Source organism: Giraffa tippelskirchi, chromosome 11 (genome assembly GCF_054371585.1).
Source record: "Giraffa tippelskirchi isolate mGirTip1 chromosome 11, T2T-mGirTip1v1.2.pri, whole genome shotgun sequence".
NCBI classification, from domain to species: Eukaryota; Metazoa; Chordata; class Mammalia; order Artiodactyla; family Giraffidae; genus Giraffa; species Giraffa tippelskirchi.
The window spans coordinates 6,987,264-7,013,992 of NC_137285.1; the positions used below are offsets into that span (position 1 = coordinate 6,987,264).

The following is a 26,729-nucleotide window of genomic DNA, read 5'->3' on the forward strand; positions in this document are numbered from 1 at the left end:
GGACTGCAAGGAGATCCAACCAGTCCATCCTAAAGGAAATCAGTCCTGAAAATTCATTGGAAGGACTGATGCTGAAGCTCCAATATTCTGGCCACCTGATTCGAAGAACTGACTCATTGGAAAAGACTCTGATGCTGGGAAAGATTGAAGGAGGGAGGAGAAGGGGATGACAGAGGATGCGATGGTCGGATGGCATCACCAACTCAACGAACATGAATTTGAGCAAGCTCCAGGACTTGGTGATGGACCAGGAAGCCTGGCATGCTGCAGTCCATGGGGTCACAAAGAGTCCAACATGACTGAGTGACTGAACTGCAACACTATAAACAAGTAACTCATATAAGAGAAAATCATAATAAACATGAAAAATGCAGAATTTCACTAGCAAAGAGGGATAAGCAGTACAATTTAACACTCAATAACTGGTAAAGATTTTCAAATGTCTGACAGTGCCACGTGCTGGGGGGATGTAGAGAAGAAAGAAAAAACTGCTGATGACGGACTTCTAGTCCAGTGGTTAAGAATCCACCTGCCAATGAAAAGACTTGAGAAGTCCATGCACCGCAATGAAGAGTAGCCCCTGTGGTGCACCAGGATGACCCGGAGGGATGGGATGGGGAGGGAGGTGGGAGGGGGGTTCTGGAAGGGGAAAACATGTACACCCATGGTGGATTCATGTCAATGTATGGCAAAACAAATACAATATTGTAAAGTTAAAAAACAGAAAATAAACCAATTAAAAAAAAAAAAGAGTAGCCCCCATTCACTGCATTTAGAGAGATGCCACACGAAGCAACAAAGACCTATCAGAACCAAAAATTAAATACATCAACTAATTAACTTAAATATATTTATAAAATATGCTGGTGACAACATAAACTGCTGCTATCACTTTGAGGAACAATATGGGCAACATCTGATAATTCCAAAATGTTACATTCCTCACAGCCAGCAATTCCTCCTCTAGCTTCATACCCTGGAGAAGCTTTTCCCACGCGCACTGCGAGACATGTAAATATCCACCAATAGAAGAATAGGGGTGAAAGAAAATGAACACTGTGAGGCAGTCTAAAAGGATGGATTAGAGCTACATGTGCTAGCACGGAGGAATCTCAAAAACAGAGCACAGTGGGGGACAAGGTAAAGGCAGTTCAGACGCACATGCAGGGGAGTTACGGTACCCAACCTCAGGAAAGCAGTCCCCACTGGGAAGGAAGAAAGAAAAGACGGGAGGGTAGAGATACGGGAGACAAGGAATAGAAACCAAGGGGCCACCAACTGTTTTGGAAATGTTCTGCTTCTTTAAAAAACATCTGAATCCCATGCAGCAAAATGTTAATTTATGTGAACCCTGTCCTCCTGGTGCACAGACATCAATTACACTGTCTGTTCTACTCTCTGTGTCTCACTGAAACACTTACAAGTATCTAAAGTGGTAAGTTATTCAAAGGCTCCAGTGTGGTGACTCACACAGAATTAGCATTTCATTCACTGAAGTTATCTTCTCTCTGCATGTAGAATTTCAGACTTTAGCAATATTTATAAAAACCTTTCTTTTCTGGATTAATGCCTTTGTTTTCTCAAATGGACCATGCTGGACAGAAGGTAACCTTCTTCCAGTGATTTTTTAAATATTTATTTTTACTTATTTGGCTGCACCACGCACAGAAGTTTTCATTTTGGCATTCGGGCTCTTAGCTGTGGCATGTGGACTCTAGTTTCCTGACCAGGGGTTGAACCCTGGCCCCTTGCATTTGGAGCATGGCGTCTTACCCACTGGACCATCAGGGAAGTCCTCTCCCAGGGGTCTCTGTCCTTCTAGAATCAAATACTGGGGTGTGCTTTCTTGCACGGAAGCCAAAAAGGGGGCAGAGTCTCAATGGCTTCTGCACTCAGTGGCCCCAGTTTGCTTGACGGAAAATTCAGAAAACCCAGAGAAGGAAGAATATACGGTCCTCCCCTTGATGCCCTCAGCTTCCAGCTCTCACTCTCATGACGGCGGTGGTCCTGCTCGAGAATTCACTCATTTACTCAATTAAAACACAACAACATAGTGAGCACCTATTTGTCTGAGGCCTGGCTGACTTTGGGGAGGGGACCCACAGCTCTCTGGGAACAAGAGGAATGACTGAGGGGGTGTTACTGACAGCAAGATTGTCACTAATTAAAAGACAATGAACACATTAAGCAGATACATTAAAGACAAAAAACGCTCCAATGATATTTTAAAAGAAAATCAGGAGCTGCTGGCATTTCTCTCTGATGTTGGGGTTCACAGGGCAGCAGCACGGGCGAGGGAAGGAACATCCAGGGGATGAAGGAGCGGTTGCCCCAGCTCCTCTCACTGCTCTGCTCCCCCCAGCTCTGCTCACTGCTCTCTCTACAGGAGTGCTTCTCTGTAGAGGGGGAAGCTGACTGTGTCCTGGAGGGACACATGGTTATGCCCGTAGGCGCTGCTGGTTGTCGCGGCCAAGGGTCGTGCTTCTGGCCTTTAGGAGGTTGAGGCCAGAGGTGCTGCTCAACAGGCTGCAACACACGAGACAGCCCCCCCTTCCCCAAACGGCAATGCCGCTCCCAACGTCAGGTCGGCAGTGCTGCACCGAGCACCCTGCTCTGCCCCACCAGGCTCTGCTCATCGGGAGCTCAGGGTGCCTTGTGAGATCACCCAGTGCCGTGCAGACAGAAGCGGCCCAGCCCCGTCAGCCTGACTCTGCGGCCAGCAAAAGTCCGGTTCTAACAAGGGCAGCTGTGAGCACAGCGGCCGTTCACGGTCACCCTGCCAAAGCGAAGGCCGTCTACACGCTCACCCTGGCAGTGGCTGAAGGCAAGGCCACCGGGTCTGGCACTTGTGGCCAGTCCCACTCTCTGTATTCTCAAGGGTTTTTCCAAGAACCCTGCTATGTGAAGACCACCCCTCCACTGCCCCGCCCACACACACACAGAAGGTCCCCTCTGAAGCGGCTGGCAAGTGAGGACAGAGACAGACTGGTGGAGCAGAGGGCTCCCAGGAGGAGCAGGCAGAGGCCAGCTGACAGGTCTACTGGGTCCTAAGACCCTGACTCCCCGCCAGTCTCCCCAGGAATCAGCTCTCAACCGGGCCCGGGGCAGGGACTGTGCTCTCCCGACTGTCTGCTGCGGCTCCCTCTTACCTGGTCGCAGAGGGTTCCGATCAAGCCTTCCAGGTCCTGCTTCTCATGGAGGACCATCTGCTTCTCCTCGTACTCTTGCTCCAGCTGCATTTCTAGCTGGCGGAGCTGCAGGCACAAAGGGCAGACGCAGGCATGGGACACGAGCACTCCATCTGGATGAACCCCCCAGCAGCGACCCTCTGGAGGACGGGGCTGGGTGTGTGGAGCTCATGGCTGCTCGCCCAGTTCCACAAAGGCTGACCTAGCAGTCTGGGCAGGGGGAGGAGGTATTTCTGTCAGAGAATTCGGAAGCCTAAAAGCTCAGGAGCTGGACAACTGTGGGGAGAACTGAACAATTATGGGGAGCCCCCTGGCATTCACTGTGGAGTCCCCAGCCCCAGTCCCCTGCCCGTTTCCTAACAGCTGTCTCCTTCCTCCACCGTGGCCTCTCTAGAACAGGTATAAGTCTGGGCACATTGACTTTTTAAGACTCTGTACAGCATCATATCCTATGTGTGAAAATGCATTCATCTGTCTTATTAAATACACCTGTTGCTGTTTAGTCGCTAAGTCGTGTCTGACTCTTTGCAACCCCATGAACCATAGCCCACCAGGCTTCTTTGTTCTCCAGGCAAGAATACCAGAGTGGGTTGCCATGCCTTCCTCTCGGGGATCTTCCCGACCCAGGGATTGAACCTGTGTCTCCTGCTTGGCAGGTGTGGATTCTTTACCCCTGAGCTACCTGGGAACTGTAATGCAGCAAAAGTTGCATTTGAGATTATTTGGTGTCTGGACTGCAAGTCTGTCTCTCCAAAATTCCTAACGTTGATATCCTAACTCCCAAGGCAAGAATATTTGATGATGAGGCCTTTGGGAGATGGCTAGGGTTAGATGAGGTTGGTGGGGCGGGGCAGGGGGGAAGCCCCCATGCTGGGATTAGAGCCCTTACAAAAAAGAACCTCATTTCCTCTCTCTTCCCTACGTGAGGACACAATGAGAAGGCAGCCGTCTATCTGCAAGCCGGGAGTGGGGCCCTTGCCCCACACCAGATCTACCAGCACTTGATGTTGGGACTTTCCAGCCTCTAGAACCATGGGAAATAAACCTTTGCTCTTTAAGCCCCCACTCTCCACCCCCAGTTTTGCTAGAGTAGCCCAAACTGACTAAGACTACGGCTACAGGCACTCTGATTTCTCAGTGACCACCCAACAGCGGCGGGCGTGCCCTGCTATAGCGGATGCCCCCGGTAACGGTGCCGTGCACACCCTCTTCTGCACCTGGCTCTCGTGTGTGCTCTCACCCCTTCCTCCTGCGCCGTCCTGTGCTACCAATGGACTTCCTTCCCAGATGGGCAAACGGAGGCAGAGAGAGGTCCTGAAGCAGACACTCCTCGGTCAGCTGCTGCTGAGAACTGTCAGCGTTCCGTCTGCTGGCCCAGGCTCCTCCACCACCACTAGACAGTCAGCAGCTTTCCCACCCAGGTCACTAATGATTGATTTCCTGCCACGGAGAGAGGCAGAGGGAGCAGAGCAGTCCCTGGACGTGCAGTCAGGTGTTAGTATCTGTCAGAGGAGAGACGCACCTTTCCCTGACCTCACTCCCTCCTTCATAAATCTGTCCATGAAGAAGCCTCATGAGGGTCTGGGTCACATCTCCAGCCCATCAGGGTCCTGGCTCGGGGCACTCACAACATGTTGAGGCACTCCTAGAACGCACTAGCAATTGCGCCCCCTTCACCTCAGGGCATGTGGGCAGGGACTGGGTTTCCACCTCCTGACCCATGGAGAGAAAAAACAAAGTCCTGATGGATGGTCATTTTCAGAAGACAGTTCAAGATTTTCTTTTAAGAGTGAGAGACACAAGGCAGTCTGCTCACACCTGCTGAAAATAAAGACTGCAGAAGCTGAAACTCCTTTTGAAAAATGTACAATAAAAGCTATGTGTCAAGCGAGGCAAAGTTTTCTAGAGAGTATTCTGCAGAACATTTCTACGTGGCGTTCACATGTATATTGTGTGTGGGTAGGTGGGGGAGGGAAGTCCATATGCTAGAGTAAATGTGGGGACCACGGAGTTAACAGGGCCATCAGTGCAGGACTTATCAGAGCCTTTGGTTAAACTCACATTCAGGAAGTGCTTAAGAATGCAGCACTCCCCAAGCCTGACTTTTATCAAGTGCTTCCTAAGTGATCTTCCATAGTGCAAACATTTGCAAAATGAAAAAAAGAAGTTTTAATCTAGTTATTTTGGTTAAGCGATCAGGCTTTGGAGTCAGACAGACCTAAGTTTAAGTCCAAGCTGGTCTACTTCCCAGTGAGGTGACCCTTGGGAAGACGCTTCGCCTTTGGGACTCTATAGTTTCTTCATCTGTAGAGCCAGGACTATAAACCTGAGAGAGTTCTTATGAGGATTAAATAAACTGACAGACATAAAAAAAAAAAACCCAGCCCGAAATGTGTCCCCTGCTGGGTATACACAGAATTCCATCCAAATAAGCAATAATGGAAAATAAGCAGAAACTGGCTCCTCAGTGGTAACTCTTAGCATTTCACAGTTTATAAGGCATCTACCATTCTTTGATCTTATCCTCACAATAGTATAGCGGAAGGAAATCATTTTCTCTTATTGCTCCCATTTCAGAGGTGAGAAAACCGAGTCTTAGGTAAGTTAGGAGACTTACTCAAGGGCACACAGGTCTGAATGAACCTAAAATCTATGACTTTTCCGACTTCAGAAAGTTCTGGGGAGAATGAACTTGGCCTCTTGGGATGATCCACATGAAACCCCAGAGGGGCTGAACAGTAAAGGAGCCCCCAAAGGAGTATTTGGGGAGCAGGCCGGGCAGCAGACACAGCAGCATCAACCACTGGGAGTGAAGAAGGGCTCGATTCTTACAGCCTCCCACCCCCGAGCAGTGACGGAGTACCGAGGTGGCCCCATCTGCCCAGGACGGGAGGCCCATCTCCCGCCAGGGTCCTGACACCACCACAGCCTCCTGGTCAGCTCTGCCCAGGATGATGCTCCTCGGGCAGGAGGTGGGGAGTGCAGTGAGGGAGGAGGGGACTCTACAGGACGTCAATTCCCTGCACCTGCCTTCTCCTGGGATGGAGCAGGCACACCCAAGAGCGAGTCAGCCACTGGGCTGGTTCCCGGGTGCCTCTGGGAAGAATTGGCTGCCTGGAAATCCACACACACACCAGTACTGCTTGTAAGTTTCCAGCAAAGGACGAGGACATTACAAACTTTGAGCACTGGTTCCACACCTGTGATCTCTTGAATCTTCCCCGTGACCCTGCAAGGTGGCCACTGTTATCCCATTTCACAGATGAGAGAAGTGACGCTTATCAGCAACGTTACATGATTTCTCCCACACCCCACATTTGATAGCTAATGGAGTCTGAATTTGATCCAAGCCTCTATGACCCCAAATAAACTAGCAACATCAGCTTTCTTGTGTGTCTTATAAACCGGCTCCAAGTGACCAGTGGTGGATATGGAGAAAGCAGCTGAGGAAGGGAATGGAGTTTGGGTGGAGCGGAGGGTTTACGATCACATTCCCAGGATCACACTGCTGTTGCGTAGGAAAGGCAAACACTCATACCAAGAGTGATGAGTTCCAGCACCCACGCTCTCAGCCCCTGCAGTTGGAGGTCTCTGCAGAGACGTTGTTTAGGGAGTTAATATCAGAGTCGACTATGGGAAATGGTACTCGGCCCCTTCTGGGAGATGTGCAATGTACCCAGGCTATGAAGGGACCACAGAAGTCCTGCCCAGACAAAACCTGTTCAGAGAGGCTTAACCCAAAGCTCCTCAGCAATTCCGTTTTAAAGATTCACCTTATAATTCACATGAGTAAGTGCATCCACGAGGAGGTTTGTCTTGGTGTCGGTCATAACAACACAAAATCACATATCCAATGATAAGAGACTTGCTTGCTGAGTAAACAAGAGCACAGGCCTTCAGTGGAATACTTTCAAGCCCGTAAACATGTAAATTAGGTCCGCAAGTACTGACAGGAGAGGAGGCCCAGAACAAACTTCAGAGGGAAAACAGCAGGCTTCAAAGCAGCAAGACCCCATTTAGGTAAAATGATACCATACATATGGTATCTGTACATATGCTCGTGCAGGCACAGAGAAAGAAAGAACATTTAAAATAGTAATAATGATGATGTCTTGGTGGTTAAGATTTAAAGCACTTCTTGCCTTCTTATACACTGTTTGAAATGTCTGCAAAGAGCTTGGATAAAAATGTAAGAAACGATTTGCAAGGCAAACAAACCAGAAGAGACCGGTCCCCTTCTTGACACATATACATCCTTATCCAGGGCATCAGCCGCATGGCACTCTAGGCTCTTGGTAGAAGTCTAGGGTGGTTATGCTGGACAGTTTAGAGGCTTCTGGAAGCCCCAGAACTGTAGTTATTAGGACAGGTACTTCTGCTCCAGCAACCTCGAAAGCACTTCCTGAGGAAGCTAAGCTCATCCCAGCCCCGAACTCCCCTTGCTCTAAGGACAGGGCACCTGGGCTGGCCCCGCCGGGACCCCAGGGTGCAGCTGTGCTCATGGCTCACGTACCCGCTTTTGGCAGGACTGGCGGACATCCTCCAGCTCCTCCTCCTTGTCCTCACGGTCCTTCTGATGCATCTGTTTCATCCGTTCAATCTCCAGTTCAAACCGCTGGCGAAGCTGAGGGGGCAAGAACAGCGCATGAGGGTGACCCCCACCCCGTCACCCTTGGCACTTCAGCTGTGTTTTTGGACAGCATGGGTAAGAGTCAAGTTATCCCCCCAGGTACCCAGGGAGGTCAGAAATGGTAGATAAATGGCCCAAATGCTGCCTCTGTCCCTTCCATGGTCATAACAGAGGTCACTAATGAACTGGACTCTGTGCCGCTGAGATGTGACCTCAGAATCCTTCCCAGCGCTCTTGAGATGAAATGGGTTTGTCACCCCTGGAGCAGGCATCAGGGAAATTTTTCTGGATGGGTGGCCAGGTGGGTGGGTGAATGAGAGAACACAAGTGTACTTCTGAGGATAGGAAACCCCGGAGAGGGAGGCGACACACCCAAGATGTAACCTTTGATTAGTTACCCTTCTCTGTAGAAAACAGCCTCCTTAAAATACACTGGTGAAAATCAGAACAATGCTTGGCACAGAAAGATTCCTTTTTCTTTCCCCATTATTTTGCAAACAAGAGTAAGGACTAGCCCCCTCTCTTCCTGGAAGCCTGACATTATTAACAACTGTGTTCCCATGAAGGAAAGGGTCTTTTCAGTGACACCCTCCAAAATCTGTTCAGGGCAGGAAGAGACCTCTCTGCGATGTTTAAACCGTGTCATTTGATGTACAAGATTCTAGAACTGGAAGCACAAGTCATGGGATTCAATTATAGTTTAAGAGCTTATTTCCTTTTTCTTTTTTAAAAACTACAATCAAGCTAACAGTGCATGGAAATACTTGAAATAACACTTGCCACGCAGCAAGCAGGATCTTAGTTCCCCAACCAGGGATGGAACCTGCGCCCTCTGCATTGGAAGCATTGAGTCTGAACCACTGGAGCACCAGAAAACTCCCACGAGTTTACTTTCTTGATTTTCATAATTGAGAGACTGACTCAAGCTCTTGCTTGTCAAGTTTTGTGGCATATTAGGATTACCGGGTACCCTTCTATTTCTTTTTTTTTAAATTCAATTCCAAGGCTTCACTCTAGACTTCTTGGGTCAGAACCTCCAGGGTACAGACCCCAAGAGCCTGTACTGGTAAGCTTCCAATGATCTGCACTCTTCCTCACTGCAAGTCATGGAGCAGCATGGAACCCAGCACAGCAGGGGGCCGGACTGCAGGAGCAATCAGGACCTGACCATCTGCCCTGCACCTCGCAGCAAGCTTTCACGAGGCCACAACTGCTGCCCCAACATGGATATTCAGCCGAGAAAAAAACAACGATGGTCTTTTCCAATGCTGATGATACTCTCCATGATGCAGGACCACAGTGAAGAGGAAAAAGAACTGAAAGCATCAGAGCCCCGTTAAGAATTCCCGGCAGAAAGCAGGCTCACTTTAAATGTCAACTTCCTTCCCAGCCGCCTTTAAAATGACAAGCGGTTACGGGGAGATAATCCAAAATGAGGAGCTTAAGCAAGTAAATATAATACTCCTTTTTCATTTTTTTCCTAGCCTCTTGGATACTCCTGACATCTGCAATACCATTTATGTCAAGCTTATGTGAGTTAACATAAAATTTCCTGGAAAAAGTGTTATGTTGTAATCAATAAATATCTCCTGGATGTCTACAATAACCCAGAGCAGTACAAGGTGATGGGCGAGGCTGAAGATGAATGAGGGGTTGAGTCAGCCTCCTGGGTAAGCTGGGACGGGAGAGGGGCTGGGCAGCTGCATTCAGCCCCCTGGGTCCCTGAGGTCAAGGCAGCACATTTCTGCTTCCCAAGCACATAGTAGTCCCCTGGTGGCATCTCCCAGAGTTAACTCAACTTTCCAAAGTGCTTGTTTTATTTTTTTAAAGAGTGCTTTTAAAAAAACTAATTTATTTACTTTTGTTTATTTGGCTGTGCTGTCTTAGTTGCAGGATGTGGGATCTAGTTCCCTGACCAGGGACTGAACCTGGGCCCTCCACATTGGGAGCGAGATTCTTAACCGCTGAACCACCAAAGGAGTCCCACTCTCTTTATACTTGACTCTGGGCTGCTGTGTAACACTGTTCCACCCTCTACATCCCTGAATGACCTGCCCAGATGGCCCACCTCCGTCACGAACCTTCACAGATTCACAGCTGGGGTTGGAGGGAGGCTGGGGGTGGACAAGACTCTGACTTGACTCTGACAAGACTCTGTACAGAAAGGAGACTGAAGTCTAGCGAAAACAGGGGTCTCGCCAAATGTCCCACAGACCCCATCTGCATGGGACCATCTTGCAGCTCCTTAGATGCAATGTGACATGCCATGTGACACCCCTGCCTCTATGCCTTTGCACGGGCTCTTCCCCTGCCTGGAAATCTCCTGGTCAGCCAACTCAGACTTGTCCTTCAGCTTTCAGCTTCAGTAAATGTTACTTCCTCCAGGAAGCCTTCCCTGACTACTCCAAATCTGGTCCCCAAACCAGACCTGCAGGTTACACCTTCCCATAACACTCAACATGACTTTAATCTTCAGGAGGGTGGACATCACATCGTCTTGTTTACAGCTATACCCCTAGCATCCATCCAGTGCTTGACACAAAGTAGGTGCTTAATAAACATGGGTTTGACGGACTGAGCAAAGAAGCTCTGTTTTTCTCAACCTCTCTAGACTGTCCCCACACTTGCCACACCCAGGTCTCAATGCTCAGCAGATTCCATCCGGATGGAGCGGGGATGAGCGAGAAGCAAGGCCAGCACCCGGGGCCTATCCCTGACCATCCCCACTCCCCACTCGCCTTCACCAGAGCAGCTCAGAGTTTATCTGCTTTACGTATTCATGCTGGCTGGTCAGATGTTCTTGAAAAAGGAGTTCCAATCTTAAAACCATTTCAAAATAATTACCCCTTCTGAAGTCCCATGTGAGAAACTGCTTTAGAATTAAGCATCAAGAAAAGCCTTGCTTCTCCTTGAAAACTTGGCTTATTTTTATCTTGGGGATGATAAAAAGCATGTAAGTCACATTGCCCTTTTCTCTCTGGCCACCAGGAATTTGAAAGCTAAAACTACTAAGTGTGTGAGAGTGTATGTTCTGCATATCTGCATATTAATTCACTCTTCCTTAGCACTGGTTTTGTGTTTTTCTAATTTGGCTTGTTTTATTTCTTTTTCTATTTTACTACGCATGTATCTTGTAAGAGTCCTTGAATTCTTTGTGGAATGGCTTGGGCATATAAACAAACAAGCAGACAAACAAAATACTCATCAGGTGCTTCATCGAGCGGGCTGCTCCAAGAGTCTTGGGGGGTGTGTGTGTTTGTCGCTCAGTTGTGTCTGACTCTTTGAGACTCTATGGACCGTAGCCTGCCAGGCTCCTCTGTCCATGGAATTCTCCAGGCAAGAATACTGCAGTGGGTAGCCATTCCCTTCTCCATGGAATGTGGAGTCCTGCCTTATTCCTCTTATTTTGCATTTTCCAAAACTTAGGGCTCCCACCTCCCTGGAGGCTGTGCACAACACAGGTGTGCGAGGCACTGCAGCGTCAGAGGGCGCAGGCTCCAAATCCTGTCCCTGCTGCTTCTTCTATTTCTGAGCCTCGGCTTCCACATCTGTAGAATGGAGGAAAACTCAGCATATAGATTTCATGTGGAGATTCATGAGATGATATGTGAGGAGAGCTTAAGACTGAGTCTGGTGCACAGACAGTGCTGAATACCAGACATAGGGTGAATAGTTATTTATCGAGTACTAGCTATGTACCTGGCCTCGTCAGGGGATGCCCTGATAAGCAAGGTCAACCAAAAAGTCCTCCCACTCCCATAAAACACATATCCTAATGGGGAGAAAAGCATTGAGCACATTTTGGAAAACACTATCTCATATGATGGTAGGTGCTATGAAGGTGAGAGAAAGTGAATGTGGAGTGGGGGGTAGGGCTGTTTTTGAGGAGGAGATCAGGGTGAGCTTCTTGGAGGAGGTGACAATGATGCTTGCAGGATGGTAGGAGGGGGCTCCATGAGGGGTCTGAGTGTCAGGCCTAGCAGTTCTGAGGTTCTCTGGGGTAATAGGGAGCCACAGAAGAATGAGGAGCAGCTGAGTGTGGTGGTGAATTTAATCACAACCTTCTGCCCCGGAGTCAGCATGGGGCAGGGCATAGCCCTGGAGAGGACTTTCCTACCTGCTCCAGCTGCTTGATGGTGTTTTCCTGCTGGTTCTGGACTTTCTCATGCTCAAGGGCGCCGGATTCCAGCTTCCAGAGCCTCTCCTTCAAGACCGCAACACAGTTCTCCCCCAGAGAGGGTGACCTCAGCAGCTCCTGCTTCTGGGCCTGCAGCATCTCTATCTTCTGCTTCAGCTGCAAGCTTTCCTGCTCCTTTTGCTGCCGAGACAAAGTAGGCGGGGATCTAGGGTCACGTGACCACACTCCCCACCCCTTCCCCACCTCAGAGGACACCTCTAAGACTGGTGGGAGGGCGCTTATCACTTTTCAGAGCATCCCTCGCCACCTGGGCCTTGCAAGCCCCCTGTGGGACCCCGAGGGCCTCCTGGGAGAGCTCAGACAGATGGGTGGGGAGTCGGTGGGAAGCAACACCCTGGCCCTAGAGCTAGACCTCAAAGGGCAAACGGGATATTTGCCCCATCGGAAAGCTGTGCACCTGCCGAGGCTGGGCCGGAGATGTTGGAGCAGGGAAGCAAAGTGGCCAGAAATGACTCTTCCAGGTTAGAAGGTCAGAAGTTTGGGCGTGACCATGAGGGGGCTGCACGCCAGGCTCAGAGGCTCTCCCAGGGCAACGGGGAGCCATGGCAGGCTGAGGAGCAGCTGAGTGAGGTGAGGTGCCTGTGTCCCATTTTAATAAAATCCCTCTGAGCTGCAGCCTGCAAGGGGCAGGGCCCTTCCCCTACCTGGGTCTATAGCTAACTCCTCTGTGCCAGATGGGCACCCAGGTGGGCACCTTGTTATTCAGGTAGGTGCCTGGAGCAAGATTGTGAGGGACATGGAGCTAGCAAGGCCTCCCACGGTTTGTTGATGCAGACGCACTGGGCTCCGTGACTCTGGCGGGCTGGCAGAGCAGGAGAGTCACACACAGAGCTCTGTCCCTGGCACCACGTGCAGAGGGTGTGTGCAAGGGGTTTCCTGAGACCCAGCAACGGACAGCCTAGGTGGCGCTATGCCCCCGCCCCTCACCTTCAAGTGCTGCTGAAGCCTGCCCAGCTCGCACCGGACGCTGGTGTTCTCCTGGGCCACTTTCTCGCGGAGGCCCTTCTCAAACACACACTCCCCCAGGGCCTGGGCCAGCTGTGCGTCAAACCTGTCCAAGCAGAACACGGGTCATGGCACCCAGGGGTGTGGGGTGCACCTGGGGCAGGGCAGGGGTGGGACTGGAGAGAGGCCATCAGCTTGTCAAGAACCGCTAGAGAAAGGCAGACAATATCAGAAGAAGCAGGGTTTGTGGATATGGGGTAGGAATACTGAACAACAGACTTTGAGGGTTTACAGTTTCTGGAAAAATACAAAACACTTATTTAAAATGTGATAAAAAATAAAAGCAAAAATAAAAATAGAATAAAACTATACAAATAGGGTATAAGAACAAAAAATACAAGATACATACGAAAAGCTAATCTATCAGGTTTGCCAACATATGTCAAGGCCCTTTAACTCTCCAAGGCCCAGGCTAGAGTCTAACACTCATTGATCAGTGAGTGAATGTGTTTATCAGCACAAACAGGGGCAATCAGTATTTCATACTGCACATGGCACTGTGGGGTTCACGTACGCATCAGCCATATCAGAGCACGGTTACTACTGATAGAACATGGGACAGTTATCCATTCCATCCTGTCCACATTTGGTTCCTAAGCAGAAACCACAAGGACCAGACAGTCCTGTGGGGGCCGCTGGGGAATCAGGAAACACCTCATTTGGAGCCCACTTGCCCCTCCAAGATAGTGACCAATGGGTGAGAGGCACTTCCTGGACTGGGCATCAGTTCACATGGCTCTTTCAGCTTCTGTCCCTCTCACAGGTGAGGAAACCTGCAGAAGGCTCTGCCAAGCCTTGGGAAGATGTGACTTTGGTCAATAAGCTATGACTTTGGCCACCTGCTCCAGGGAACTGGGTGTGGCCAGAATGGCTGAACTGGGAGCGGGGTTTCAGCCTTGATGAGAAGACGGGCTCCCTTGTTACAAGATCATCCAATGTCCCTCAACAGTAGATGGTCATTCAAAGCCTCAAGACTCCCAAGAAAGCCAACTATGGGTCATATGAGGGAGACCCTTCTGTCGGAAGGGCCCAGGGGCTTTCTGATTGGCGCCTGGTGATGTCATTTGAGAGATGCTATTGGCTGTTTCTGAATGGCAACACTGTGATGATGATAATGGTCTGGCAGTTTCAAAGTGCCCAGCTCTGAGCTGGGCTCCATGGAGTCCTCATAGCAATTCAGCAGGAAACACATCATAGCCATTTCGCAGAAGAGAAGACTGAAGTTCAGAGGTGAAGTGATTCAGCCAAAATCCCGAAGCAGGTCTGAGCCAGCTTCTCCGCTGACTAAGGTGGTCCGTCATCTACCTGCTCAGGTGCTGCAGCAGGCAGGGAAAGACAGTGGAGGCCAGACAGTGACGGATGTTTTCAAGGAGTCCTTCTGGGCCACCAGATGCCAGGGAATGCCTCCAACAGACCCTAACTTTTGGAACACACTGCTCGACCAACTATCTGAGGCCAGATGAACTAGCCTCCCACGGCTCCAGCACAGGCCTTATCCCTAGGGGAGCTCCATCACCCCTCGGAACTGAGCTTTGTGACCCATGAGTAACCATGGCAACTGGGCCACTCTGAACTGAGAGGCCAAGGTTGGGGCAGGGAACCTCAATACCATGGAGACATCCCTCCACCCAGAGCCCAGCCAACTATGAAGGCAGCTGTATCGACCCTTTGATTAAACATAAAGAGGTGTGAGGAAGTATGGCTAACTTCTCCATCTCTCCCTCATTGCAGGCATGCTACCTGAATTTCCACCATGAGGGACTTCTACCTGTTCATGGGCTAAAATGCTAATCCACCTAGAAAGGTAACGGCTACTATTTGCAATCAGCATGAAAATATAAACTAACTTCTGCCAAGAGATGGTCAGGGAATAGAGGGCATCACAGGGCAGGTGAGTTTTAAGAAGAGATGCAAGTATGATGAAATGGGAACTCTCCTGGGGCCATTATCTGGAATGAAGGAATGAAGGATTCTGTCCAAGATGGGTGGTCACAGGAAACAACAGAGAGATGGACTTTTCTGGCTGCATAAACTCCAAAGGCAGAGCCCCCCTGCCACCCATCAGAAAGTTGAAACCCTCCTTAAGGCCTCTCAGAACAGGAGTAGAACCCACAGATAAGGGCCAGGATTGTCACAGCCGGCAGAAACCTGCACGATGATGGAATTCCATCTCTCGATTTACAGATGGCGTCTGTCAGAGCCACTCTTCAGCACCAGGTGGCCTGCTTAAGTCCAAGGACAGCTCTAAAACATCAGTCACTGGCTCAGATAGGTAGTGTTACCTTACAGGAAACGATCAAGGTGGGACTAAGCCATTTTCCCTGCTGCAAGGACAAGGCGCAGCCAGAGCATGCATGGAAAGGTGGAAAAGGAAACAGAGTCAGCTATCAGCCAGAAGAGAACAAACTTCTCTCATCTTGGGAGGCATACTAATAACCCACCAAAGAACTTTTTTTTTTTTAATGAAGAAGTCAGTTCAGGAAAGCTTAAAGATAAATGAGAGAAACAATATTTAATACAGATCAAATTCAAAACTGGTACACTCCCATGGAAATGTAATTCGGCTGGCTACCTCTTGGAAAAAAGGCGTTCTTGGCAAAAAAAAACACGTCCTGGCACAGAGCAAGGCTTTTCTGTGTTTTCAACTGGGACCTTCTAAAAGAAGCTAAGTTTCCTCTATTTGCCTCCTAGGAAGTCTCCAGTAGGGCTTTTCTGGCTCAGAACAGGCCCCCCGCACACCTTTACCCTCACCAGGTGAGCTGAAGAATTTCAGACACAGCCAAGGAGTCCAGGGATGAAGGCATCCCGGGAAACGAGGTTCCATGTACATAAGCTTGTGAGAGAGATCTGAGCTCCGGTCTAGGCTCCACCCATGAGGAAAGCAAGCGCCGGAACCAGTGTGCGGATTCAAGACTGGCATCTTACTCATGCACAGAGCCCAGTTCCTGCCAGAACTGCTCACGTGAGCTGAGGGTCTAAACTTTAAATGGAAAGGGCAGTGACTCAAGTTTTTGGCCTCCTCTCCATTTTCACCAGTGGGGATGGGAACCAGACCCTAGTCCTGTGCGGGATCTACCAACTGCATCATCTAGCTTCACCACAAGAGGGCGCTCCACCTGAGGCGCAGAATCCACCGAGAAGGGCTGAAGGACTTGTCCAAGGTCACACAACTGGAAAGAGCCACAGCTGGGACTTGAACCAGCACTTGACCCCTACCCACCAGGCAAGGCTGACTCTGCCTCCACAACAAACCCTTCACTCTTAGTGGGGATGCTGAGGCCCAGAGACGCCAAGAAAGCTACCCAAGCTTATGTGGGCAGCTGGCAATAGAGTTGAGACTGGATAACAGAGAAGAATGATTTCTTGTTGGATTTTTGGGAGAACCACACAGGAATGTGTGGGGAGGGATGGGGAGACTTAGGGCAGAACTAGGAGGCTGAGCTCCAGGGATGAAGAGCCCTGACTGGAGTGACAGGGTTTCAGAGGAGAATCCAGAGACTCTAGTACCCAAGCAGCCCATCCGAGTGCCCAGGTCACGACTCACTTCTTCTGCTTCTTCTCCAAGTCGTGATTTCGACTCTGCTGGCTTTCCAGCAGGAAGCGCGTGTCCTCCAAGTCGCAGGTCAGAAGGTGGCACTTCCTCTTGAGCTGCTGGGCCGTCCTCTGGACTCCCTCGTAGGCCCTCTGCAGCTCCCCGAGCTGTGGGAGGAGCAGAAGGAATCAGCCCACCCCGTCAGCACTGAACAGGCCCCCTACTTTTCAGCTGAAGCAGCTGCCGCTCCCTGTGAGTCTAACAGGAAGAGATCAGGCTCTGGGCCGGAGAGACCCGGTCCTGACCACTTGCCACCTGCATCAGTGTGGGGAGCTATTTCTCTGAGCTTCAGTTTGCTCAGAGATAATATGAGGGGGCAGTGACTATCATTCTCTGAGGGTTTTTAATTTTCAATACTCCTCCAGCCAGCAGATTCTGAACATGCCCTACCCAACTCGACAGCCCCTGGAGGACCATGTATAATTGATACCCCTGTTGGCTGCCTCATCTGGCAGATGTGTGTGGACAGCTGAGAAGCAGCCAGAACAGTGCCGAGGAATTCTGACCAGGAGACCCATGGGACGAGCTCTCAAGGGCAGGGCAGTGAACGGCACTTTAGATGGACTGACACACAGGAACGCACGCGGCCGCAGACAAACAGAAAAGCCACGGCTCTTGCATCTTCCTCCAGGAAACACCCTCCCAAATGTCCTCGTTTAGATCTGGGAAAGAGGGCAACTCGGCACACTCACTTTGAAGAAATGGGCTCATTAAAGAATTGCTTTAAATAAGCAAAACGCCGAGTTAATGAAGCCTGTAATTCTAAATTCAGTATTTGAAGACAAATGGGATGTTTTCTTATATTCCGCTGCTCAGAAAAAGGTTGCAGTTTTATTACTTTTTAATGTAGCATGAATATCCCTCCTTCCTTGGGGAAGCTGACCCGACTTGATAATTTGTTATGAAAGAACTGGGCTGTTCCCGGGCAGCTGTCCCTTGGCTGGTTACCTAGAGCCCGGATGCCTCCTGAGGATCATGATACAACGTCCACCTTGAAAGTGACTGCTAAAACCATCGCCACGGAGCCTCACTTCCGCTGTTTATAAAATCCCATGAGATCTCACCCTGGCCCACTTCTGCAGGATGATTTCATGATACTTTTTGCTCACAGTGAGGAGATACACAAATAATAACAGGACAAAAAATATGACCTCAACTTTTATGATGCTTACCTCTACTGGGGGACACCAAGAAGTAAGCAGATAGTAACAATACAGCATAATGAGGTTTATATCTGGGGAAATAAATCAGGAGCAATCTCCCCAATCTGTGTGAGGGAAGACTTTCTGGGGGGAAGGATATTTAAGCTGAGATCGTAAGGTTTGTCAGAGATATCTAGGTAGGGAAGAGAAGGAATGTTCTAGGAAAAGGAAAGAACATATGCAAAGACCCAGAGGTGAGAAAGAATAAGCCTTTCTTGAAGGAGGGGAAGAAAACAGTGCAATGGAACAGAATAGAGTCCAGAAACAGACCCACAGAAATACTGTTGGTTGATCTTTTACAAAGGGGCAAATGCTATATAGTGGAGGCTTTTTGACAAATGTTTCTGGAACAACTGTTTCATTCACAAATTAAAAAAAAAATCTAGACACAGATAGTATACAAAAATTAACTCAAAGTGGATCACACATAAATATAAAATGCAAAACTATAAAGCTCCTGGAAGAAAACATGTAGAAAACCTTGATGACCTTGGATTTGGCAATGACTTTTTAGATATAACACCAGAGGCATGGCCCATGAAAGAGAGAATTTATAAGCTAGATTTTATTAAAACTAAACATTTCTACTCTGCAAAAGACACTTTCAAGAAAATGAAAAACCACAGACAGGAAGAAAACATTTGCAAAAGACATACCTGATAAAGAACTTATCCAAAATATACAAGAAAATCAAAAAACAAACAACTCAATTAAAAAACAGGCTAAAGACCTTGACAGACACTGTGACAAAGAGGAGACCTATTGCCCACGTGCCACAGCAACCTGCGTGTGTGATGTCAGTGGAGGTGGGGACACACAAAACAAGTGACGCCCGCTCTCCCTTCCGGGGTTCAGTCAACACCTAGAAGAGGGAGGGGAGACCCTGCCCTATTTCTGTGACCTTGATGACCCAGACTATCTTCCCCCCCTTACCTTCTGCTCCAGCTCATTCCTAGATGCCAACTCCGACTCCAGCCTCTCCTCCGACTGTTGGAGACGCTTCCTGAGGAACTCATTCTCCATCTGAGCACAGTCGAAGCGCATCTGCCACTCATCTGCTGTTTAAGAGAGTCAGAGAGACCAGTTAGGAAACTTGGTCAACAGGGCGGTTCCCTCCCATTCTTAGCTCTTTGTGCACAATTTCACAGTGTTAACAGAATTCCCAAGGTGCAACCCTAGGCTTAGAATTTGGAAATCCCACATTAAGTCCAAGCTTAAAAACACTACTTCCTCCAGGCAGCCTTCTCTGACTACCTCCAGTTGTTGAACATTATTGACCACTATTTTAAGCTTGGTCATTTACAGGTCAATTTCTCTCTATGTGTGCATATACCTTCCCCCTATGGAAATTCCATAATTTTTGAGGGTAGAGGAGCTGTTTTATACATTTGTGGGTTCTCCACACCCTCTAGAAGAGTCCCCTACACACGGAAGTTTCCCCTGTGTGGTAAAACAAGTTTACCAGCTGGCCATCCTACTGGCCATTCGCACTGGGTGACAGAGTACATCATCAGTGATGGTTGAATTAATTAACAAATGAATCAATGAACAATAATTAAAGTGTCTACTATGCGAAGAGCAACAGAGACACTGGTCACAACATGTCTCTGTAATAACTGAACAATCCCTTGATTTGGTAAAATTATCCAAAAACAAGACATTTGCTGGTGGTGATGAAAACTCGCTGAATAGAACAGGCTACACTAGGTTGTGATAGCTTATTTTCTGATTGAATAAAAGAGTAACGTTGTTTAAGGTAATAGAGATATGGAAAACATTGTGCAAATGGACAGTTTAAGAGAGACCATCCATCCATAATTCATCCAAACATCACCAATCCATCCATCCTTCCAACATCCATTTTTCCATCATCCATCTATCCATCATCACTCACCATCCATCCACCCACCCATCCATCCACCCACCCATCCATCCATCCACCCACCTATCATTCATCCATCATCCATTCATCCACCCAATATCCATCTATCCATCATCCACCCATCATCCATCCATCCTTCCACCTATCTACCATCTATCCATCTATTCATCCATCATCCATTGTTCCATCTACCTTCCATCCAACCAAATACTCACACTACTCCATACCAGGCACAAGAGATCATGAAATGAATAAGAAATCATTCTATCTTCCAGAAGAATCCACTTGTGGAGACAAACATGTAAAGCCAGCTTGAACAAAGCATGACCAGGACCCTCATAAAGGAACTTACGGAAGTTCAGAAGAGGACTCAGACTCATGAGGGGAGCAAACTCTGTTTTGTTCACGATTGTAGCCACATTCACAGGACTTACTGTAATGCCTAGCATATCATAAATGCTCCATAACTTTCACTGCAGAGGTGGCTGGGTGAGTGAATGGATGGATGGATGGACAGATGGATGGTAGGACTGAGGTCTTGTCAGGGGTGATTCTCACATAACTAACCCAAACAGAAGGATGATATAATTGTAAAAAGTTAAAGCTTCTTCAAATTTCCATCAGGGTAAATAATATCATGGTAGGAAAGGAATCCTATCTCTCCACCAAGAAAAAAAAATCTCAAGTGGCAAATGGCACAGCTTCAAAAAGGAAAGGGAAGCAGAAAGGATTTCTGGGGTGGCCTGTGTGCTCTGTGCTCCAGAGAAGGGTGTGAGTGGGTACCACAGACAGCTGAGGACCTGCTCCACTCCTCCAGGCCGGGTTCCGCCTCCAGCCTCCTTCCCCGTGGGCACCATTCTTCACATATGTGTCATGAGCCCTTCATTTTCCAGTACCATTTTCCTGGGCTTCCCTGACCTCCCACTGACTTTGCAAGTTTCTTGACAGCAAGGCCCAAACAAAATTCTTCTACAACCCTCGCCCCAGAGTCCAGCTCAGTGCTGAATATATTCCATGAAAGGTTCTCTTTAAAGATTTCACCATGCGTAGTGAGAAAACATATATATTTTCAATAATTTCTACTCCAGCTTGATCCATACGGGAGGTTATGGTGGCATTGCAGTGGTGTGATTAAAGTGTTTTATTGCTTCTTTCAACTTTCCTATGTCTTAGACATTTTCTATAATGAGTATGTACTACTTTCATAATCAAAAACAAAATACGTGTGGATTGGCTTCCTGGAGTAAGTGTCCTGAGCTGAAAGCCTGCACAGCACTGTGACTAATGTGCTCCTGAGCTCAGCGCATTTCCCCCTCAGCCGACTCCCGTATCTCTGCACAGGAAGACAAATGGCCTGGGAGCATCGTTCAGACATAAATCACCATCAGGATGGAGCCGGGGCTGATGTTCTTCTGGGGAACCTGTGCCACTTCAGGGCAAACAGGTTCCCTTCTCCCTGCGTGGACCCCACTTTGTTGGGGCTTGGGTACCCGAGAGTCTCAGACTCCTCAAGATGAACCTGCCTGGCAAACTCCTGCCCTGCGGGTAGCCGGGATGAGAGGATGATGGGAGTGGAGTAGGAAGCCAACGTGCCTTCCCCTCCTCCACCACCTCCTGACTTCGGCCCCTCCGAGTGTCCCTGACATTTCTAGGGCATCGATTCTCTGGGGGCACTAGAGGAACCATGTCTACGTTTTATAAAGGCTGACAGACATGCTGGGAACCCTCCTCAGCTGACTCGTTTCAACTGGGGAGAGGAGATGACAAAGATGCCTCCTGCCCATCCAGCCGTGAGATGTGTCTTCAGGCGACCAAGACGGGCACCAGCAGGAATCCCTGGCTCCGCTGAGCACATCTCTCATTGGGCAATTCACTCTAACTGCTAACCAAGTGCCTGACATCACTTTCAAATAGGGCCAGGAGTAGTCCCTGCTCCACAGGTGATGAGCAGGAATAAGGATCCCACTATTAGTGCTACTAGAAATAATAATAAAGTGAGCAACAACTATTCAGTATTCTGTACCATGCATGTGGCTAAACACCTTCCATTCATCATCTTTGTCTACAGCCATTTGAAAGATGAGGAAACCAAGGTGTGATAATTTCTTTGGCCAAAGTAATAGAGTCTAGATTCAAATCCAGAAATATGATTTTATAGCTTTCACTTCTTAACCACTGAACTGAGTTCTTCAAAACTTATGGGTGAGAGCAGAAGATGGCGGAGGAATAGGACGGGGAGACCACTCTCTCCTCCACAAATTTATCGAAAGAACATCTGAACGCTGACCAAACTTCACAAAACTACTTCTGAAGGCTGGCTGAGGACGTCAGGCTTTCACAAAAACTGCGCATTATCTTCAAAAGAGGTAGGAGAAATTATAAAAGATAAAAAGAGAGACAAAAGAGTTAGGGACGGAGACCCGTCCCGGGGAGGGAGTCGTAAAAGAGGAGGAATTTCCAAGCACCAGGAAACCCTCTCACCGGCGGGTGTGGGGGAGGATTTTTTATCTCGGAGGGCAACGTAACTGGGAGGAAAAAATAAATAAAATCGACAGATTACGTGCCTAAAGCAACTCCCAGCAAAGAACCCCAGACGCTCGCATCATCCGCCACCAGCAAGTGGGGGCTGAACGGAGAGGAGCGGGCGGCATTGCCTAGGGTAAGGACCGGGCCCGAGTGCCCCGAGGGCAATCTGAGGGAGCTAACGTGAGATAGTAACCTAAACTGTGGGACAGCGAGAGAGAGAGAGAACTATCCCGCGAAAAGCCCAACTCTAAGGCACTGCCGGCCCGCTCACAGAACAAAGGACTGAGCGATACCAGAGGAGAGCTAGCCGGCTGCGGACTGCGCCATCCCCCGCCGGACACAGCGGGCAGGCGGGGCCCGCCAGAGCCGGAAAGGGGCAAACTCGGCTCCAGAGAGGGCACCCCCTACCAAACTGCAAACAGGCTCCCAGTTTTTAAGCAAAGACTGCCTGAGATCCCGGAGGGTCGACAGCAGCCGGGAGGGTCGCAGCCAGAGACCAGCTCCCCAGAACCGACACAAAGCACACCGGAGCCGGGCGCGCCCGTAAACCGAGGCGGGGACCAGGGAGGTGATAAGCCGCACCGCCCCAACAGGGGACAGCGCCCTCGCCAAACTCCTGGCCGCCTGGGCAGCTCCGACCGGGAACGGCACAAGCCGCGGGCAAAATCGAGTCTGCGCCTTTGTGGAGTAACCGGGAGCCTGAACCTGAGCGGCTTAGTCCTGGGAAGTGCACGCAGCTCAGGGCCCGCTCCCCGGCCGAGTAACCTGAAGCCTGAGCAGGGTAGACGGGGAAAGCACACACGCCGTGAGCGGGGGCGAACCCAGTGCGGCCGAGACACTGCGAGCTTACCACACACACGCCAGAATTGCAGTGTTCCTTCCTCCCCACAGCACGATTGAACAAGCGAACCTAAAGAGATCACCTCCACCGCTTTGTTGCAGGGCGGAAATTAGATACTGAAGAGATCTCCAAACAGAAGCCAAATAAACAGAGGGAAGTGCTTTGGAAGGGACAGGCCAACAGATTAAGATCCCTGTAGCTAATACCGACTGCATTAAAAAGGACCTACAGATCTTGAAAAGTATAAGCAGGAATAAGGATCTATCTAAAACTGAGCAGATCCCACACTGCTCACAACAGCTCCAGAGAAAGTCCGGGATATATATATTTTTTACTATTATTATTTTTTTTTAATTTTTTTTTTTAATTAAAAAAATTTTTTTTTCTCTTCTTTCCTTTTTCTTCAAGTCCTCTATTACACCTTTAACTTTCATTTTCATAACCCACTATTAACTTGCAAAAAAAAAAAAAAAAACCCCTATTTTTGAAGCAAACTACATACATATATCTTATACCTTTTGTGTTTTTTTTTTTTTTTAATGTTTTTTTCCTGTTCTACATTTTTTTTACTGTTTCTTTTTTTACTGTTTTACTGTTTTTTTTTTCTTTTTACACTGTTCCCTTTTTTCTTTTTCTTTTTTTTTTTTTTTAGATTGTAAGTTTTATAAGAGTCTAACCTCTACTCTAGATTTTTAATCTGTGTTTTACATATTTGATATCAACTTTGTACATTTAAGAACCCAATCTTTAGGACCCATTTTTACTCAGGAGTGTGATCACTGGCCTGATCACTCTCTCCCCCTATTGATGCTCTTTCTTCTCCCCCAGGGAACCTCTATCTCCCACCCTCCTCCTTCTCTTCTCAACCCAATTCTGTGAATCTCTGAGGGTGTTCTGGGTACCGGAGAACACTTCAGGAACAGGATACTGCCCAGATCTCTCTCTCCCCTCTTAATTCCTCCCTTTCTACTCATGCTCACCTCTGTTACCTTCCTCCCCCCTCTCTATGTATCTCTGTGAATCACTCTGAGGGTTCCAAACTGTGGAAAGCACAGAGGGAAGTGCTTACTGGCTAGATTGCTCTCTCCACATTTGAATTCCCCTCTTCCCCTCCTGGTCACTTCAACCCACCCCCCCCCACCTCATCTCTCCATGTAACTCAGTGAACCTTTCTGGGTATCCCTCACTGTGGAGAATCTTTTCACCATTAACCTAAAAGTTTTATTATTGAGGCTGTATGGAAGGAGAAGTCTTGAGGCTACTGCAAGAATAAGACTGAAAGCCAGGGGAAACATTAATTAATAAGAGACCATCCAATAGCCTCCATAAATTCATTGAAACCAAGCTCCACCCAAGAGATAATAAGTTCCAGAGCAAGACATACCACGCAAATTCTCCAGCAACGCAGGAACATAGACCTGAGCATCAATATACAGGCTGCCCAGAGGCACACCAAATCCATAGACATCTCAAAAATTAATACTGGTCACTCCATTACACTCAAGAGAGCAGAAATCCAGCTCCACCCACCAGAACACCGACACAAGCTCCCCCAACCAGGAAACCTTGACAAGCCACCTGTCCAACCCCAACCGCAGTGAGGAACCTCCACAACAAAGAGGAACTTCATACTACCAGAATACAGAAGGGCCACGCCTAACACAGCAATCTAAACAAGATGAAAAGGCAGAGAAATACTCAGCAAGTAAAGGAAAATGAGAAATGCCCACAAAGCCAAACAAAAGAGGAGGAGATAGGGAATCTATCCGAAAAAGAATTTAGAATAAGGATAATAAAAATGATCCAAAATCTTGAAAGCAAAATGGAGTTACAGATAAATAGCCTGGAGACAAAGATTGAGAAGATGCAAGAAATGTTTATCAAGGACTTAGAAGAAATAAAAAGGAATCAATATAGAATGAATAATGAAATAAAGGAGATAAAAGACACTCTGGAGGGAACCAACAGTAGAATAACGGAGGCAGAAGATAGGATAAGTGAGGTAGAAGATAGAATGATGGAAATAAACGAAGCAGAGAGGAAAAAAGAAAAAAGAATCAAAAGAAATGAGGAAAACCTCCGGGACCTCTGGGACAATATGAAACGCCCCAACATTCGAATCATAGGAGTCCCAGAAGAAGAAGATAAAAGGAAAGGCCATGAAAAAATACTCGAGGAGATAATAGTTGAGAATTTCCCTAAATTGAGGAAAGAAATAGTCACAGAAGTCCAAGAAACCCAGAGAGTTCCAAACAGGATAAACCCAAGGCGAAACACCCCAAGACACATATTAATCAAATTAACAAAGATCAAACACAAAGAACAAATATTAAAAGCAGCAAGGGAAAAACAACAAATAACACACAAGGGGATCCCCATAAGGATAACAGCTGATCTTTCAATAGAAACCCTTCAGGCTAGAAGGGAATGGCAGGACATACTTAAAGTAATGAAAGAGAATAATCTACAACCCAGATTACTGTACCCAGCAAGGATCTCATTCAGATATGAAGGAGAATTCAAAAGCTTTACAGACAAGCAAGAGCTGAGGGAATTCAGCACCACCAAACCAGCTCTCCAGCAAATGCTAAAGGATCTTCTCTAAACAGGAAACACAGAAAGGATGTTTCAACACGAACTCAAAACAGCAAAGTAAATGGCAACGGGATCATACTTATCAATAATTACCTTAAATGTAAATGGGTTGAATGCCCCAACCAAAAGGCAAAGGGTTGCTGAATGGATACAAAAACAAGACCCCTATATATGCTGTCTACAAGAGACCCACCTCAAAACTAGGGACACACACAGGCTGAAAGTGAAAGGATGGAAAAACATATTCCATGCAAACGGAGACCAAAAGAAAGCAGGAGTCGCAATACTCATTTCAGATAAAATAGACTTTAAAATAAAGGATGTGAAAAGGGACAAAGAAGGACACTACATAAAGATCAAAGGATCAATTCAAGAAGAAGACGTAACAATCATAAATATATATGCACCCAACATAGGAGCACCACAATATATAAGGCAAATACTAACAAGTATGAAAGGGGAAATTAACAATAACACAATAATAGTGGGAGACTTTAATACTCCACTCACGCATATGGATAGATCAACTAAACAGAAAATTAACAAGGAAACACAAACTTTAAATGATACAATAGACAAATTAGATTTAATTGATATTTACAGGAGTTTCCACCCCAAAACAATCAATTTTACCTTTTTCTCAAGTGCACATGGAACTTTCTCCAGGATAGATCACATCCTGGGCCATAAATCTAGCCTTGGTAAATTCAAAAAAATTGAAATCATCCCAGCCATCTTCTCTGACCACAATGCAGTAAGACTAGACCTCAATTACAGGAAAAAAACTATTAAAAGTTCCAACATATGGAGGCTAAACAACACGCTTCTGAATAACCAACAAATCACAGAAGAAATCAAAAAAGAAATAAAATTATGCATAGAAATGAATGAAAATGAAAACACAACAACCCAAAACCTATGGGACACTGTAAAAGCAATACTAAGGGGAAGGTTCATAGCAATACAGGCGTACCTCAAGAAACAAGAAAAAAATCAAATAAATCAACTAACTCTACACCTAAAGCAACTAGAGAAGGAAGAAATGAAAAACCCCAGGGTCAGTAGAAGGA

General features: G+C 47.8%; 1 protein-coding gene across 14 annotated transcripts in view; it reads right to left on the reverse strand.

Annotated features, from left to right (window-relative positions):
• The window catches only part of MYO18B (myosin XVIIIB), a 242,951-nt gene that overhangs the window by 96,391 nt on the left and 119,831 nt on the right, over positions 1-26,729 (reverse strand). For 9 of the 14 annotated variants that reach the window (XM_081542926.1, XM_081542924.1, XM_081542923.1 and 6 more), the window contains 6 exons: positions 18,749-18,873; positions 16,566-16,720; positions 12,944-13,067; positions 11,936-12,136; positions 7,702-7,812; positions 3,150-3,254 (listed from right to left, as the gene is read on the reverse strand). In XM_081542926.1, the coding sequence (XP_081399052.1) occupies positions 3,150-3,254; positions 7,702-7,812; positions 11,936-12,136; positions 12,944-13,067; positions 16,566-16,720; positions 18,749-18,873 (821 nt within the window). The remainder of the gene's footprint in view (positions 1-3,149; positions 3,255-7,701; positions 7,813-11,935; positions 12,137-12,943; positions 13,068-16,565; positions 16,721-18,748; positions 18,874-26,729) is intronic. The other 5 variants (XM_081542931.1, XM_081542932.1, XM_081542935.1 and 2 more) reach the window with 1 other exon arrangement.